Source organism: Dermochelys coriacea, chromosome 7, assembly GCF_009764565.3.
Source record: "Dermochelys coriacea isolate rDerCor1 chromosome 7, rDerCor1.pri.v4, whole genome shotgun sequence".
NCBI lineage: Eukaryota > Metazoa > Chordata > Testudines > Dermochelyidae > Dermochelys > Dermochelys coriacea.
The window spans coordinates 113,330,447-113,349,484 of record NC_050074.1 but is presented as its reverse complement, the minus strand read 5'-3'; the positions used below and the strand labels follow the sequence as shown (position 1 = coordinate 113,349,484).

General features: G+C 42.3%; 1 protein-coding gene across 3 annotated transcripts in view; it reads left to right on the top strand.

Moving 5' to 3' along the window:
* Positions 1–19,038, top strand: part of ATRNL1 (attractin like 1) — a 1,048,037-nt gene that overhangs the window by 516,702 nt on the left and 512,297 nt on the right. For all 3 annotated transcript variants that reach the window (XM_043518640.1, XM_038411471.2, XM_043518642.1), the window contains 2 exons: positions 16,299–16,393; positions 18,629–18,707. In XM_043518640.1, coding sequence (XP_043374575.1) covers positions 16,299–16,393; positions 18,629–18,707 — 174 coding nt within the window. The remainder of the gene's footprint in view (positions 1–16,298; positions 16,394–18,628; positions 18,708–19,038) is intronic.

The window sequence follows — 19,038 nt, the reverse complement described above, 5'->3', positions numbered from 1 at the left end:
ACATTTCCGTGGTCATAGTACAAAGGAGGGCTAGTGGCTTACAGATTGTTGTAAAGAGACATTATACCAATGTCTCTATTCAGTCCATGATTTGTAATGTCTAGCAAAGTTATGGATTTCAGCTCCCAAGATCATCTTTTGAAGGTGTTATGCAGGTTTCCTTGGAGGACAATGTCTGTGAGGTCAGATATGGAGTGATCATTTTGTGAAAATTGTTCGCCCACGAGTGACGATGTTTTTGTCTTTTATCATTTTTCTGTGTGAGTTCATTCAAGAGCATAATAGTTGTATGGTTTTGTCTGCATAATTGTTGTGGGGACATCAAATTGTAATCTTACTAACTGTTGGCCAACTGGGATAAGGGAGGTCTAGCCTAGTGACTAGAGTTGGCAGCAGGCCTAGTGGCTGGAGTCAATCATCAAGAGTCGAGCTGTAGCCAGGAGCCAACCGTAGGTCAGGAACTGGAGTGAGCAGGGTAGCAGACAAGGAGTGGTTCAAAGCAGAGTCAGGACCAAGTCAAGGCTGGTTGCAAGGCAGGAGCAGCAGGAACAAGTTAACACAGGAGCAGGCACAGTGCTGTATATGAGCCTTGAGAAGCCAGTGAGCTGCTACTGGCTTAAGAACCAGCCTGTTGGCATCTGCAGCCATTCAGGTTGCATGGCTACTCAGGCAGCCTGCTGCAGACCAGCTGTACTGATGAGGCTGCCTGGACACTAGCTATGCTGCAGGCCCTCTTTCCTCACAGTACTCCCCACCCCTTCAAGAGCGTTGTCTAGGGGTCTTGGAACCTGGTTTCTCAGGGTAAGCATTATGGAAGACTCGCAGGAGGTCCAGGGCATCGAGGTGGTCTGTGGGTTCCCATGAACACTCGTCTGGCCAATTTTGTCCCAGTCAATTTGATATTGTAGTTTCCCCAGACCCGACAAGAGTCTAAAATCTGCTGAGCCACTTATTCTTCTTGGCCCGGAATGGTTAAAGGTGGAGGAGGAGGAGAAGTATGGAGTAGGAAAGGGTTCTTGATAGATGCTTCCTGGAACCCCCATATTAACCCATCATATAATTGATATATTTCATATAAATCATGCCATGTAAGATATCATATGAAAGGTCATGATCTGCTGAAACCCATTGTTCTGTCCAAATATGTATATAAGTAATGTGTCTGAGGTTATGATATTTTTGCTGTGTGGTTGTTACTGAAATAATTTGTAAGTTTGATAGTCTCATAGAATCATAGAATCATAGAATATCAGGGTTGGAAGGGACCCCAGAAGGTCATCTAGTCCAACCCCCTGCTCAAAGCAGGACCAAGTCCCAGTTAAATCATCCTAGCCAGGGCTTTGTCAAGCCTGACCTTAAAAACCTCTAAGGAAGGAGATTCTACCACCTCCCTAGGTAACGCATTCCAGTGTTTCACCACCCTCTTAGTGAAAAAGTTTTTCCTAATATCCAATCTAAACCTCCCCCATTGCAACTTGAGACCATTACTCCTCGTTCTGTCATCTGCTACCATTGAGAACAGTCTAGAGCCATCCTCTTTGAAACCCCCTTTCAGGTAGTTGAAAGCAGCTATCAAATCCCCCCTCATTCTTCTCTTCTGCAGACTAAACAATCCCAGCTCCCTCAGCCTCTCCTCGTAAGTCATGTGCTCTAGACCCCTAATCATTTTTGTTGCCCTTCGCTGTACTCTTTCCAATTTATCCACATCCTTCTTGTAGTGTGGGGCCCAAAACTGGACACAGTACTCCAGATGAGGCCTCACCAGTGTCGAATAGAGGGGAACGATCACGTCCCTCGATCTGCTCGCTATGCCCCTACTTATACATCCCAAAATGCCATTGGCCTTCTTGGCAACAAGGGCACACTGCTGACTCATATCCAGCTTCTCGTCCACTGTCACCCCTAGGTCCTTTTCCGCAGAACTGCTGCCGAGCCATTCGGTCCCTAGTCTGTAGCGGTGCATTGGATTCTTCCATCCTAAGTGCAGGACCCTGCACTTATCCTTATTGAACCTCATTAGATTTCTTTTGGCCCAATCTTCCAATTTGTCTAGGTCCTTCTGTATCCTATCCCTCCCCTCCAGCGTATCTACCACTCCTCCCAGTTTAGTATCATCCGCAAATTTGCTGAGAGTGCAATCCACACCATCCTCCAGATCATTTATGAAGATATTGAACAAAACGGGCCCCAGGACCGACCCCTGGGGCACTCCACTTGACACCGGCTGCCAACTAGACATGGAGCCATTGATCACTACCCGTTGAGCCCGACAATCTAGCCAGCTTTCTACCCACCTTATAGTGCATTCATCCAGCCCATACTTCCTTAACTTGCTGACAAGAATGCTGTGGGAGACCGTGTCAAAAGCTTTGCTAAAGTCAAGAAACAATACATCCACTGCTTTCCCTTCATCCACAGAACCAGTAATCTCATCATAAAAGGCGATTAGATTAGTCAGGCATGACCTTCCCTTGGTGAATCCATGCTGACTGTTCCTGATCACTTTCCTCTCCTCTAAGTGCTTCAGGATTGATTCTTTGAGGACCTGCTCCATGATTTTTCCAGGGACTGAGGTGAGGCTGACCGGCCTGTAGTTCCCAGGATCCTCCTTCTTCCCTTTTTTAAAGATGGGCACTACATTAGCCTTTTTCCAGTCATCCGGGACTTCCCCCGTTCGCCACGAGTTTTCAAAGATAATGGCCAAGGGCTCTGCAATCACAGCCGCCAATTCCCTCAGCACTCTCGGATGCAATTCGTCCGGCCCCATGGACTTGTGCACGTCCAGCTTTTCTAAATAGTCCCTAACCACCTCTATCTCTACAGAGGGCTGGCCATCTCTTCCCCATTTTGTGATGCCCAGCACAGCAGTCTGGGAGCTGACCTTGTTAGTGAAAACAGAGGCAAAAAAAGCATTGAGTACATTAGCTTTTTCCACATCCTCTGTCACTAGCTTGCCTCCCTCATTCAGTAAGGGGCCCACACTTTCCTTGGCTTTCTTCTTGTTGCCAACATACCTGAAGAAACCCTTCTTGTTACTCTTGACATCTCTTGCTAGCTGCAGCTCCAGGTGCGATTTGGCCCTCCTGATATCTTTCCTACATGCCCGAGCAATATTTTTATACTCTTCCCTGGTCATATGTCCAACCTTCCACTTCTTGTAAGCTTCTTTTTTATGTTTAAGATCCGCTAAGATTTCACCATTAAGCCAAGCTGGTCGCCTGCCATATTTACTATTCTTTCGACTCATCGGGATGGTTTGTCCCTGTAACCTCAACAGGGATTCCTTGAAATACAGCCAGCTCTCCTGGACTCCCTTCCCTTTCATGTTAGTCCCCCAGGGGATCCTGGCCATCTGTTCCCTGAGGGAGTCAAAGTCTGCTTTCCTGAAGTCCAGGGTCCGTATCCTGCTGCTTACCTTTCTTCCCTGCGTCAGGATCCTGAACTCAACCAACTCATGGTCACTGCCTCCCAGATTCCCATCCACTTTTGCTTCCCCCACTAATTCTACCCGGTTTGTGAGCAGCAGGTCAAGAAAAGCGCTCCCCCTAGTTGGCTCCCCTAGCACTTGCACCAGGAAATTGTCCCCTACGCTTTCCAAAAACTTCCTGGATTGTCTATGCACCGCTGTATTGCTCTCCCAGCAGATATCAGGAAAATTAAAGTCACCCATGAGAATCAGGGCATGCGATCTAGTAGCTTCCGTGAGTTGCCGGAAGAAAGCCTCATCCACCTCATCCCCCTGGTCCGGTGGTCTATAGCAGACTCCCACCATGACATCACTCTTGTTGCACACACTTCTAAACTTAATCCAGAGACACTCAGGTTTTTCCACAGTTTCGTACCGGAGCTCTGAGCAGTCATACTGCTCCCTTACATATAGTGCTACTCCCCCACCTTTTCTGCCCTGCCTGTCCTTCCTGAACAGTTTATAACCATCCATGACTGTACTCCAGTCATGTGAGTTATCCCACCAAGTCTCTGTTATTCCAATCACGTCATAATTCCTTGACATCACCAGGACCTCCAGTTCTCCCTGCTTGTTTCCAAGGCTTTGTGCATTTGTATATAAGCACTTGAGATAACCTGTTGATCGCCCCTCATTCCCAGTATGAGGCAGGAGCCCTCCCCTCACAGACATTCCTGCCTGTGCTTCCTCCCGGTATCCCGCTTTCCCACTTACCTCAGGGCTTTGGTCTCCTTCCCCCGGTGAACCTAGTTTAAAGCCCTCCTCACTAGGTTAGCCAGCCTGCTGGCAAAGATGTTCTTCCCTCTCTTCGTAAGATGGAGCCCGTCTCTGCCCAGCACTCCTCCTTCATGGAACACCATCCCATGGTCAAAGAATCCAAAGCCTTCTCTCCGACACCACCTGCGTAGCCATTCGTTGACCTCCACGATTCGACGGTCCCTACCCAGGCCTTTTCCTTCCACGGGGAGGATGGACGAGAACACCACTTGCGCCTCCAACTCCTTTATCCTTCTTCCCAGAGCCACGTAGTCCGCAGTGATCCGCTCAAGGTCATTCTTGGCAGTATCATTGGTGCCCACGTGGAGTAGCAGGAAGGGGTAGCGATCCGAGGGCTTGATGAGTCTCGGCAGTCTCTCCGTCACATCACGAATCTTAGCCCCTGGCAAGCAGCAGACTTCTCGGTTTTCCCGGTCAGGGCGGCAGATAGATGACTCAGTCCCCCGGAGGAGAGAGTCCCCGACCACCACCACCCGCCTTCTCCTCTTGGGAGTGGTGGTCGTGGAACCCCCAACCTCAGGACATCGCATCTCATGCCTCCCAACCAACGGAGTCTCCTTCTGCTTTCTCCCCCCAGACATATCATCTGGTCCACTCTCCGCATTGGTACCTGTGGAGAGAACATGAAAGCGGTTAGTTACCTGTGTCTGTGTTACTGGAACCCGGACATTCCGCTTACCTCTTCTGGAGGTCACATGTTGCCAAGCTTCTTCACTGGCCTCTTGGCTCCTCTGTGCAACCTGCTCTACATCTTTAGAGCTTTGTGCCCCTAGAAGGCTATCCTGAGTTTGGTCCAGAAAATCCTCAGTCTCTCGTATACAACGCAGGGTCGTTACCTGTTGCTCCAGACCTTCAATCTTTTCTTCCAATATGGAGACCAGCTTGCACTTTGTACAGACAAAGTCGCTTCTGTCCTGTGGAAGAAAGACAAACATGGCACATCCAGTGCAGGTCACAACAGCTGAACCCCCCCCTTCCATATCACCTACCTACTATGAGCTTCCTCAGAGACGTTGGCAAGATGTAAGCCTCACTGGGCTCACTCCAGGCGAACTCCCAGGCAAACTCCTGCTGTGAGCTGCTCTGCTGTCCCCGCTGCTCAGCGGGTTCGCGAGGCTCTGGCTATTTTTAAACAGCCAGGCTTCCCTGACGCAAACACACAGACACCCTAATGCCCGCCCCCTGCAGGCTAGCAGCCAATCAGACACTCACTCAGGCTCCCTCCCAGCAAACACACGCTCGGATACTTCCTCAGCAAGCAAACACACACACTCGGATACTTACCAGTCCCAGGCAAACTCCTGCTGTGAGCTGCTCTGCTGTCCCCGCTGCTCCGCTGGTTCGCTGCCGCTCAGCTGGTTCGCGAGGCTCTGGCTATTTTTAAACAGCCAGGCTTCCCTGACAGTGGTGATCCATTCCTAGGAGAGTATTAAGCAACCATTAATCGGCAGGGGAGTTGTAAACAAGGAATTTACAATACTTTAAGGGGGTTTCACAAGCATCACACAATGAGGGATTTCTCAATTCTGTGACTCAGCAAAGCCCACCAGAACATATCTGAGCTAGTGTTTTCCAGGCACATAAACTGAGGATATAAAATAGGGGACAAATGGCTTCATGCTTTTGCCTTTCTCCTCCCCCTTCTATGCTAGTAGCAACAAGAAGACAAAGACTTAAGCTGAGGAAACTGGTCCCAGGCTTAAAGTGGAAGCCTGTGTATTAAGAACTATAACCTACCTACAACATCCAGTGGGGTGAGAAAAAACTGCTTGATCCAAATATTGCCTAACATAATAAAGTTTAAGATTTAGACAACACACTCACCTTTTATTTTCTTTGGTAACTGTCTCTGACCTTTTGTGCCTACCACTTAAAATCTTATCTTTCTGTAGTTAATAAATATGATTTATGTTTTACCTAAAAGAGTGTATTTTGCTTGAAGTGCTTGGAAAATCTCAGCTCAGATTACAAAGGCTAGTGTGTGTCCTCTCCACATTGAGGGAGGGGCAGAAAAGGTAATAAACTTTCAATGGTCAAGTTTCTTACCAGGGCAGGATGGTACAGTTCTGGGATTTAAGGCTGGGGGCTTGGGAGATTTGCTGGTGCCTTTTTCTGTGTGATTCTTGAGTAGCTCAGGGAGTATTAATGCAATTTAGCTGGGTGTGAGGGTCCATATGCTGTTGTGATGTGATAACAGTGCCTGGAGTGGTTTGCTGCTTGTCACTAGCAAAGCATTGTGAGAGACAGCCCAGGCTGGAGAGTTAAGGGGCACAGTGGTACCCCAGTTTCAGGTTGCACGCTGGGGATCCTGTCACAATGGTTTTAAAAGTGAGGCGTGGAAGATGGGGTGAATCTTGAGAGAGTCTGGTACTTGAAGGTAACTGGGTTAATCTGTTTTGTGATCTGGAAGGGCCCCAGATACTTGTGGTCCAGTTTTGCAGAGGGGTGAGTTGGTCACTGGTTCTGTGTGGATAATCAGATCTTATCCCATGCTCCAAAACCAGGTGTTGGCAGGTGGGACCAGTTGGGTGTACCATTTGTTGGTAGCCTTGGTGACTTCTGACTGCCTCTGGACTTCTTGGTGTGCCTGCCTGATGCAGGTTCTGAGTTTGGTAACAGCAGGCATTGAGGATTCAGCAGAGATCTTCGGATGAGCACAAAACTAGAAACCAAAGTTAGCAAAGAAAGGAGTCTGCTTGGTGGAGGCATGTATGGCATTGTTGTATGTGAACTTGGCATGAGGGATCAGGGACATCCAATCATCTTGATGATGATTCAGGAAGAAATATAGTATTGCTTGAGGATCTGAATGACCCACTCCATCTGCCCATTGGTGCTGTGGTGATAGGCTATTAAGGTCAAGGTCTCAATGCTCAGGTGGCATAGAAATTCTCACCAGAAGTAGGAAATAAACTGGGATCCTTAGTCAGACATCACTTCCGTGGGCAACCCGTGGATGCAGAAGATATTGCTCACAAACAGGTGGGCTGTCTCCTGAGCAAAGTGCTTGACATGGAACAAAATGCACCATCTTAGTTAAGTGGTCAAGGCCTTGGGAAGGCAGTAATTCTACAAAAAATCCATGAAAACAGTGGCCGAATGCTGAGGTAGAGTAGGTGAGGGCTGGAGGAGACCCAGTGGTCTTTAACAGAGGGGTTTTGTTCTAGGCACAATGGTCACAGGACTCCATGTAGGATGCAACAGAGGTGCATACAGCCATCTACCAAAAGTTCCTGGAAACCAGGTGTTGGGTCTTGGAACGACTGAAGTGGACGCTAGGGAAGCATCCTGGCAGAGTTGTAGGACTCAAAGGAAGTGGCCTCTTCAGGCACATAAATATGTCCTTCTTGGTATAAGATCCTCTCTTGGAATATGAAGCCTATAGAGGTCTGGTCCTGGTCATGGTCCAAGGCTTGAAAGGTTTGGATAGCAAGGGATCACTAGGCAACTGAATGTGGATGGAGGATAACAGTTCAGAGGTTATGGTGCAGGAAATGAAGTTTGAGGCTTGCGTATCGTGGATGTAGTCTCCTCACTGTGTTTGTAGCACTCATGCTTTCATGACAACACATTTGCCTTCCTGTTCCTTGTTCCCAGCCCGTAGGTGACCACAAACTCAAATTGCATAAAGAAAAGGGACCAGCGTGCCTGCTGCTGGTTCAGGTGCTTGACTGTTTTTAAGTATTGTGAACTTTTATGATTGATCAGAACTTGGACTGGGAATCTAGCACCCACCAAAAGATGGTACCATTCTTCAAAGGCTGCTTTGATAGCCAGCAATTCCTTGTCCAGAACATTATCATAGTTTACCTCAGCAGAAATGAGTTTTCTTGTGTAAAAGGCACATGGGTGAAGTCAACCATCAGGAGTAGCATGTTGTGAAAGGACTGCCCCAGTATGAAGTTTGAAGCATCTTCCTCTACTGTGAACTGTCTGGTGGGGTCTGGGTGTATCAGATGAGGTCTGTGATGAACTTCTGTTTCAGATTATCAAAAGAAGCCTGTGCTTCTGGGGACCATGAAAATTCCGTCCCTTTCATAGCAAGGCTGTAAGGGGGCTGGCGAAAGCAGAGAACCCTGGAATAAATCATCTATTCTGTGGACATTCTTCAGTGCTACCCAATCTGTGAAGGCTGCCTCCTTTGGAGGATCCATTTCCAGCTTCTGAGTGGAGGTGATATATCCAAGGAATTCAACTGCGTTTCTCCTATTTGGCAAATAAATGATTCTGGCATAGCTTTTCAAGAATGCTACGCACATGCTGGTTGTGAAGAGCCAGGTCTTTGGAGAAAATCAGAATATCATCAAGGTAGATGATGACAAAGTGATCTAGCATATATCCGAATATATTGTTCTGCATATTGCATACTTTGAAGGGCATGACTAGAAATTCATAGTAGCTGTATCAAGTATGAAAGGTGGTCTTTCACTCGTCTCCCTCCTCCTTGTGTCCCAGGTTATAAGCCCCATGCAGATTTAACTTTGTGAAAATACAGGCCACATGGAGCCAGTCTAAGAGCTCGTTGATAAGGGGGAGCAGTTTCGTATGTTCAGGCCCAATAGTCAATGCATGCATGGCCACAAGGAGCCATCTTTCTTCTTGATGAAAAAGATGGGAGCACCTGCTGGAGATGTGGATGGCTAGATGAAACCCTTCTGAAGTTTCTCCTGCAAGTACATGTGGAGAGAGACTGAAGTTCAGATTTGGAGAGGGCCTATATCCAACCAAATGGGATCTTGGCTTCGGCTGGAGATTGATTGGGGAATTGTAAGTTTGATGTGGGGGCAGGATATCCATCTTCCCCTTGTCAGAAACATCAGAGAAGTCACAGTACTTGTGGGGGATGTTGGCCAAAGCAGGAGGGGCCGCAGCGGATGCTGAGGAAGGTATGTAGTGAATGAGGCAGGGGATTGTAGGGCAAGAGAGGAAGATTTCATAGTTAAGGCAGTTGAATGATGTCCTGGAGAATCATATTCTATCCTTCTCTTTGCCACAAAATTCCTATGTGATTCTAGTCAAGGTGCTTAAACCAAACTTTTTAGAGATGGTACCTAATTGTGTGTTCCTTATTTTCTGGCTGCTTGACTTGAGACCCTAGAGTTTTATTTGCAGCAGCGCTGAGCACTGTCAGCTGCAACTGAAATCAATGGGAGTTGTGCTTGGAACATATAAAATGCTATGCAATGCTATGAAGTCTGAAAAAATTAGGTTCTATGTATCGCAGATTGGGCACCCAAAATTAGATAATTTTGTCCTTAATCTCTCTGTGTCTCAGTTCCCCATCTGTAAAATGGGACTATCATCCCCTTGTCTGAAGGTGTTGACAGTGAATTCATTAATGTTCGTGAAGTATCAGATGATATAATAATTTAGCACCAAAAGAATGAAGTTAAGGAATATTTCACAAAGACTTGACTAGAAGAATAGGTCTTTTCAGGCATGCACAAACTCTCATTAACCTTATCAAGAGTCATGTGCACTTGTCAGAGAGGAAAAAGCACTTTAAAAATAAATAGCAATACAGACATTAAAGTATTGCTTTAAAATGTATTTTTCTATTTAATTAAATGGCTGTTTTGTTTTGCCTAATTATTGTACTTGCACATGAGTTCATTACTGGCATGTTGAATTGTTTCTAATGATTCTTTTGTCTTTCTTAACTGAGGAAGTAATCAAGATTTTTTTAGGATTCAAAACAAAATTGTGAAAAGGTTACCGCAACAATAAGCCCCAGCTGTATTTGACCATAGAAATTACTGATGTGATGTTGCTTAATGTGGTTCAGATGAAGGTCCTGATTCTCCAATGCCTCTTGCAATGCCTCCTTATGCAATCATGCATACCACTGGAAAGTGGATTTAAAATGCTGCTATTCTGATTTAGTATAAGTTTTCCTTGCTTAACAATGGTGTAAGTGACTGATTACTAGAGCGAGGTGAAATTTTTCAGACAAATATTTTATTTTGGGCCGACCAATACTATTCGTGAATTTGACACAAATTTGCTGAATAGTTGTAGCCAAAAAACCTTGGATGGCAAGATGGAAGCTAGATTCACAAAGAGACTTAGGCAACATTTAAAAAATGAAGGTGGTGGTAGTGCTGCCTGTTCTTCCCTTATAATATTTTATAGACCTACTGTTAAGAGCATTCACCTGGGATGTGAGAGACCCAGGTTCAATTCTCCACTCTACCTCATGTGGATAAGGGAATTTAAAATTGGGTCTCTGACATTGTAGCTGAGGGTCTCAACCACCAGGCAGATAGGATATTCTGGGGTGGGTTTCTCTCTTCTCCCTTCCCTTCCCATTGAAGCTTTTCCACTTTGTATAAATACTTATTGGGCCAGAGAGAGCCAGTGAGTCTGACTATATAGCCTGGTGGTTAGGGGACTCACTGGGGTGAGAAACCCAAGTTCTAGAGTCTGCTCCAATGGATGTGGAACTCCGATGTACTGCAATGAGATTATATGTTTAAAATAGGTGCAGTGAGAGAACAGAAAAAAATATGACAGAATGAAGAAAGAACAAAATAAATAATGAATAACAGATACAAAATAAAGATTTCACAGATACAGTATAAATTGATAGAAGACTGTCTATATTGCATCATATTTATAGAACTTTTAAACTGTTGAAAGTGTAACAATAAATAAAATACAAATTGGCCATTTTATGTAAAAGATCTAAAAATTCAAAAGTTTTTTTCTAAAAAATAGAAGAATAGAACATTGATTTTTGTGTCTCTCACTCTTCGCTAAAATTTGTTCCATAGTTAAATGTCTTGCACATTGCATAGATTTTTCTCTTAACAGCCTAGTCTTTTTAAAAAATCATTATAGCTAATTAACATTTTGTGAATGAAAACGTGCTGGGAATTAAATTTGGCTGGGGGAAAGTGTGTCTCGGACAGAAGTGAAATTCATGGTCCTGTTAAAAAATATTATTTTCTTCCACTTTTATATTGTTTTATCTTTAAGAATACAAAATAATACAATATAACATTTAAACAACTGAATAAAAACACACAAATATAAGCAATGATAATATCATATTCATACATACAAGTCATCCTTTTTACTTAGTAAAAGAGAAAAAAAAATTAAGCTGTCAAAGGGGAACATAAAGTATATCAATCATTCACTTCCAGCAAATTTGAAATTATCTGTTGGAACTAATAAAAGAACATAATGCTATAATTTTGCATATTTCATTTATTTGAAATTTAAATTTCATTTAAAGAAACTTATTTCTTTGTTATACAGCCTTAAAGATATGATGAGCAATCTGATTATTAGTTCATGCTCCTTTTCTATAAATGTGGAGAGGATTTAGCCAAGTAACAGCATTGTTTGTTCAGCTGGGCTGTGATATCTAGAAGCCAACCAAATGCATCCGATGAAGTGAGCTGTAGCTCACGAAAGCTTATGCTCAAATAAATTTGTTAGTCTCTAAGGTGCCACAAGTACTGCTTTTCTTTATTCATCCTAAAGTTTACCAGTCCTTGGAAATAACCATTGTTTGAATGAGATGCAGGCCAGTCAGATAAAGCAGTGTAAGAGTGCCTTTTAGTTGGTGTTGAACTACAGGTGGTAGAGTGGTGGTAATTGTATATGCTGTTCGAGTGCTTTACTATCAGCATTTTCACACTCTTCCCCATGCTGCAGAAAGTCACACTGGAAGATTCTTACCTTCCATATAATTGGGATCAATGCAGGTTTTCCCCCTAATTAAAGTAATTTGTTCTTGTGATCATGTCTCTTATAAACACAAAAAGGCTCATGAAAAGTAAAGGTTACGATTGCTGAAATCATAATTGGTTTGATACATACTTACAACTGAAACAAAAGTATATGGAGCCAGATCCTCAGCTGGGTTAAATTACTTGATATAAGTACATATTAATTTTCATCTTAAGGAATCAGTGTCGATAAATATTGTATGTAATTTAAATTAATGTAATTTCTCTTTGTTTAAAGTACTTCATACAACAGGTCTGAATCCCATAATATGACTAGGAGTACTTGTGGCACCTTAGAGACTAAAAAAGTTATTTGAGCATAAGCTTTCATGGGCTAAAACCCACATCATCGCATTCATGCAGTGGAAAATACAGTAGGAAGATATATATACACACAGAGAACATGAAAAAATGGGTGTTGCCATACACACTATAACGAGAGTGATCAATTAAGGTGAGTTATTATCATCAGGAGAAAAAAACCTTTTGTAGTGATAATCAGGATGGCCCTTTTCCAATAGTGGACAAGAAGGTGTGAGTAACAGTAGTGGGGAGGAATAAGCATGGGGAAATAGTTTTACTTTGTGTAATGACCCATCCACTCCCAGTCTTTATTCAAGCCTAATTTAATGGTGTCCTGTTTGCAAATTAATTCCAATTCAGCAGTCTCTCGTTGGAAAAATAAATAAATAAATGAATAAAGACTGGGAGTGGATGTGTGATTACACAAAGTAAAATATTTCCCCTTGTTTATTTCCCCCCCTACTGGTTCTCACACATTCTTGCCAACTGCTGGAAATGGTCCACCTTGATTATCACTGCAAAAGGTTCTCCCCGCTCTCCTGCTGGTAATAGCTCACCTTACCTGATCACTCTTGTTATAGTCTGTATGGTAACACCCATTGTTTCATGTTCTCTGTGTATTTAGAATCTCCCCACTGTATTTTCCACTGCATGCATCCGATGAAGTGAGCTGTAGCTCATGAAAGCTTATGCTCAAATAAATTTGTTAGTCTCTAAGGTGCCACAAATATTCCTTTTCTTTTTTTGTTGGAGTCTGTTTTTGAAGTTTTGTTGTTGTAATATTGCGACTTTTAGGTCTATAATCGAGTGACCAGGGAGATTGAAGTGTTCTCTGACTGGTTTTGAATGTTATAATTCTTGACATCTGATTTGTGTCCATTTATTCTTTTACATAGAGACTGTCCAGTTTGGCCAATGTACATGGCAGAGGGACATTGCTGGCACATGATGGCATATATCACATTGGTAGATGTGCAGGTGAATGAGCCGCTGATAGTGTGACTCCAACGAGAGGCTGCTGAATTGGAATTAATTTGCAAACTGGACACCGTTAAATTAGGCTTGAATAAAGACTGGGAGTGAATAGGTCATTACACAAAGTAAACTATTTCCCCATGCTTATTCCGCCTCCCCCCCCCCACATTGTTACTCACACCTTCTTGTCAACTGTTGGAAATGGGCCATCCTGATTATCATGACAAAAGTTTTTTTCTCCTGATAATAACTCATCTTAATTGATCACTCTCATTAGTGTGTATGGCAACACCCTTTTTTCATGTTTTCTCGGTGTGGGTGTGGGTGTGTGTGTATCTATCTTCCTACTTATTTTCCACTGCATGCATCCGATTAAGTGGGTTTTAGCCCATGAAAGCTTATGCTCAAATAAATTTGTTAGTCTCTAAGGTGCCACAAGTATTCCTCATTCTTTTTGCTGATACAGACTAACACGATGAAACCTGTCATAATATGATTGGAACTCGTACCCATGGTGAACACTGTTTTGCTTGAAATCATTCTTTTAGAATATAAATGTGTTACTGAGCAGCATGGCAGTTGGTTCACACTCTGATACTCTGAATATTCCAACGTTTTTATGGCTGACTTAGAACAACGCTTCCTCAGCTCTTGTCCCCTTACAGCCCTATTCTACTTGTGATACATTGAGGACATCTGCATCATCTGGACCCATAGGCAGGAGGACCTTGAGGAATTCCACCAAGATTTCAACAATTGCCACCCTACCATCAACCTCAGCCTGGATCAGTCCACAAATGAGGTCCACTTCCTAGACACTACAGTGCTAATAAGCGATGGTCACACAAACACCATCCTATACCGGAAACCTACTGACCACTATACTTACCTACATGCCTCCAGCTTCCATCCAGGACACACCACACGATCCATTGTCTACAGCCAAGCTCTAAGATACAACCGCATTTGCTCCGATCCCTCAGATAGAGACAAACACCTACAGAATCTCTATCAAGCATTCTTAAAACTACAATACTCACCTGCTGAAGTGAAGAAACAGATTGACAGAGCCAGAAGGGTACCGAGAAGTTACCTACTACAAGACAGGCCCAACAAAGAAAGTAACAGAACGCCACTAGCCGTCTCCTATAGCCCCCAACTAAAACCTCTCCTGTGCATCATCATCATCATCAAGGATCTACAACCTATCCTGAAGGACGATCCCTCACTCTCACAGACCTTGGGAGACAGGCCAGTCCTTGCTTATAGACAGCCCCCCAATCTGAAGCAAATACTCACCAGCAACTACACACCACTCAACAAAAACACCAACCCAGGAGCCAAACCAGGCAACAAACCCCGGTACCACCTCTGTCCGCATATTCAAGGGACACCAGCATAGGACCTAACCACATCAGCCACACCATCAAGGGCTCATACACCTGCACATCTACCAATGTGATATATGCCATTATGTGCCAGCAGTGCCCCTCTGCCATGTACATTGGCAAAACTGGACAGTCTCTACACAAAAGAATAAATGGACACAAATCTGACATCAGGAATTATAACATTCAAAAACGAGTAGGAGAACACTTCAATCTCTTTGGTCACTCAATAACAGAACTAAAAGTGGCAATTCTTCAACAAAAAAACTTCAAAAACAGACTCCAATGTAAAGCTGCAGAACTGGAATTAATTTTCAAACCGGATACCATCAGATTAGGCCTGAATAGAGACTGGAAGTGGTTGGGTCATTACAAACCCTAAACTTAATTTCCCCAATATTAATTTCTCCCTACTGTTACTCACACCTTCTTGTCAACTGTCTATAATGGGCCACTCTCTTACCACTTCAAAAGTTATTTTTCCTCCCTTGGTATCCTGCTGTTAAGTGATTTATCTCATTAGCCTGACCACACACTTGGTAAAGCAACCCCCATCCATTTATGTATTTATACCTGCTCCTATATTTTCACTGCATGCATCTGATGAAGTGGGTTCTAACCCACGAAAGCTTATGCCCAAATAAATTTGTTAGTCTCTAAGGTGCCACAAGGACTCCTCGTTAGTTTTGTTCAGAGGGGCATAGGTTTTATATATGTAAGATGAAGCTCTGTAGGCATTAGTGGCTAACAGAATTTCATGATTAGAGGACACCAAAAATCATTGTTGGGTATTGTTGCCTGAAAATGGTATAAAAAGGAACTACTAAACAACCTCCATTCCCTTTCTTTCCTTTGGTAGGATGAGACCTGGTGGTAAAATTTACTGTTGATATGAAGGATATTATAGAGGAAATCTTTATAGAAATAAATGAGCAAACTCTCGTTTTTTCAATGGAGCCAAGATTTCACCATAGAACTGCAGCAGTTCTGCAATGGGTATACTGGTATGGTGTACTATTGGTGTTAAAATTCCAGTGTACCACTTTATTTTTAGCAGAGTAACTACAGCACCATATCTGTGTGTGCCTTTACTGTAGAGATAGTTCTTTTATTTTTTGGTACTGTGAAGCTTAGTAATTGTAACATCTATATAATTCAGTTGTAGAACATTGTAAAATCCATGCGAGTATTACAATAAACCTAAAACATTTAAGTGCATTTTTAACAAAAATTTAAACCATTTTTCAGTGTAAAAATCTGGAAACTGACAATGCTCCTACTATATTTTACAGGACCTTTTGAAAAAAGTACTAATTCAGGAGGCATGACTATCTTGGCAATAGTACAATTTACAATTCAGTGAAAAATAACTCCTGAATCTTTATGCTAATTCTTATTTCTTAATTTTTGCTTGAGTTCATACATTTTGCTTGAGTTCATACTTTCTGACTGCACCAACAGATTGTTTGGTGACAAATACATAAACGTTGAAATGCCAAATGACTTTCTGACCTTTACCATTCTCCATATATTTGAAGTAAAAGTAATAGTAAATGTTCAGGTACGACATTAAGTTTTTAATATTTTTTAAAATATATGTGCACCGGAATCCTACTTGGCAGTTTTTTTTACAATCTGTTTTGCCCACAGACAGCCTTTTGATTGACTACCAGTTTACCTTCAGCTTACTACAAGAAGATGATCGCCACTTCACTGCCATAAACTTTATAGCAAACCCTGAACAGGTGAGAGATGTAATTAATCAACGCTAATGTAATTTTCTTCCAACAAGGATATCAACTTTTCCATTGGATTTGATGGTGATTTTAGCTCTGCCAAGCACCTGTCAGGTATCTAGGGATAATCCTAAACTTGTTGACATCACTAGACTGACATTGACTTCTATGCAAGACCCATCTTTAAGCTTTAACTTTCTGAAAAGTAGGTGTACTTGAGATAAATATCTCTAAATTCAGTCTCCATATTTTTGATAGTGCAGCTTTCTGAAACACTCACATAACTTTTGAAGTTATGTTTCTGTCATTTTAGAGGAGCAATTGAAACAAATAGGTTTGCATTGTGGTTCTCTATTGTCCTTTTGCAACCTCACTGCAACACAGGCATAGCACATGGTCTGATCAGCCACTCCAAAACATGGCAAATGTGTACCAGCCTTGGGCTGTTTAGGACATTGCTTTTAGCTACCTTTCTGGTTACAGGCTTACATTGTTATTGCAAAATACACAGTCTTGGCTGACTAAGCCAGACTTTTCTTAGAAGAAGAGAGCTAGGAAGAGAAGAAATAAGGTAGGGAAGGAAAAGAGCACACAAAGGGTGCATGGGGAAGCGGGGGGAGCGGGGGGGGGGAGGGGGGAAGCTGTGACAAAGCCTCACATCCCAGGTGGTATTTGGGATGCTTCTGGAGCTGGTTGAGGTGGTGTTGGCATCTAGTGGCTCCCTCTGGCCTGATCTGGTCAGGATATTTCTCAGAATTAGGATGAAGAAGGTCAGGGGTTCCAGGAGGTAGGGAAAGAGAGTGGCAGATATGGTGGGGAAGATTGTACCAGTAGCTAATTTTTTGTTGCAAAATACCCATCCCTAAATTTGTATAAAATTGAGTTATATTTTAATGTGTATGACCTCATGACCTAAAACGGAGAATTTTCAGCAGAGGATAATTATGATGGCGCAGCACATAGATTATATGATAAGAAGGTTTTGTGTTTAAGAAGTTTCATCTCATTTGCCACTTAGGGCTCATCTACACTGCCCTACAGTTCAGAATACTGAAGTGTGAATAGAAGTGTGCACCCAGGTACTGAGCTGTAACTCCCCCATGTAAATACTGTGGGTGTAAACTAAAAGGTTCCTACTTTGCATTAATGCAGTCCTGCTTGAAGAGGACTACACTACAAACCTTTTAGTTCGCACCCACAGCGTCCACATGGGGGAGTTACAGCACAGCTCTTTGGTGTGCACTGCTATTCACACCCCTGTAGCCCAAACTACAGGGCAGTGTAATCATAGCTACTCTGTAGTACTGGGGACATATTTTCTTACTGTTTTCCTATTTCTCAGGATTTTCAGTCTCACTTTACGATGATGGGAAAGTGGCACAAAAATAATCCTAAATAAGTAAATAATAAAAACTGTGTAAAGGGCAGCAGAGACTGTTCAGAAATTTTCTGAGTCAAAACAAAATTTCAAAGTGAATGAGCAAATGGCCCTAATGCCCTATGGGCATCAATCTTGGCTAGAGGTTGATGCCCCACCAGGCTGTGAGCCTGTAGTTTCAGTGAAGCTTGTATGTTTGACTCTAATTTAAAAGAACTGGATGTATACATTTTGAGTGGTTGTATATTGGAAATGAAATGAAGTTTATGGTGACCTGATATTCTGTGAATGTGTTTTGATGTTGGTTTACTTTAAAGGGTGATTTCCTTGATTTGTGGTGATCATATTCCCAGGAAATTAATCTGAGCAATCTTATCTCAAAGTTAGTTGAGTGTGAGAGTCAGAAAATATTTTCTAAAAGCGAAGCTTACTACAATATATATAGTCTACCAAAGAAAGTGGTGGAAACCCCCTAACTGGGATCATTTAAGTGTAGACTGGATGAAATATGTTAGAATATCTTTTACTGAACAATTTTTTATTAGCAGGACAAGTAATTTTTATGAATATTTTTATTCATATATAGGCTGAGGTTTTTTAGTTTTCAAAAAATAGTGTTTCTTGATTTAAATTGCAATATAAAACAAGATCACTGGTGAAAGTTGTATCTCAGGGTCATGTTCTGCCAATGGGAGTTTTGCTCTTGACTTCACTGGGTCCAATGTTTGCAGTCTATAGTAGATATGTGAAAAAGAGGGAGAATTAAAAAGTTTAATTATGTACAAAAGAAGTACATTCAGGTGCATTAGGCAGTACATTTCTGTTATATTTTGTTAATTTTAATGTTACCTTTTCTTTATATCTAGTCAAACAAAAATTTGGATATATCAATTAATGCATCAAACAACTTTAACCTCAATATTACATGGTCTATTGGTTCTACAGGTAAGGAAGCATTTTGGCATAATGTCTTTGCCCTGTATGTCTCAAGAACTGTTCGTTAAGCTATTTTAACATAATTGTCCTCTTTGTTGCTAATTTCAGTAATAAATTTTTATAAAATGTATTATTTTGCTATTATCATTATGCTAGTATTAATAATACTTAAAATTCAGATAATAATTTGTAATCTGAACAAAGCTTCATTAATATGTTAACTTTCTCTTCTATTCAATTAAAATTTCTTTGGTAGCCAAAGCTTGTACTCTATTTAATTTTTTTAAATGGCAGTGTTATGAAATGCTGTGATTTTAATTAAGATAAATTACTTCCTAAA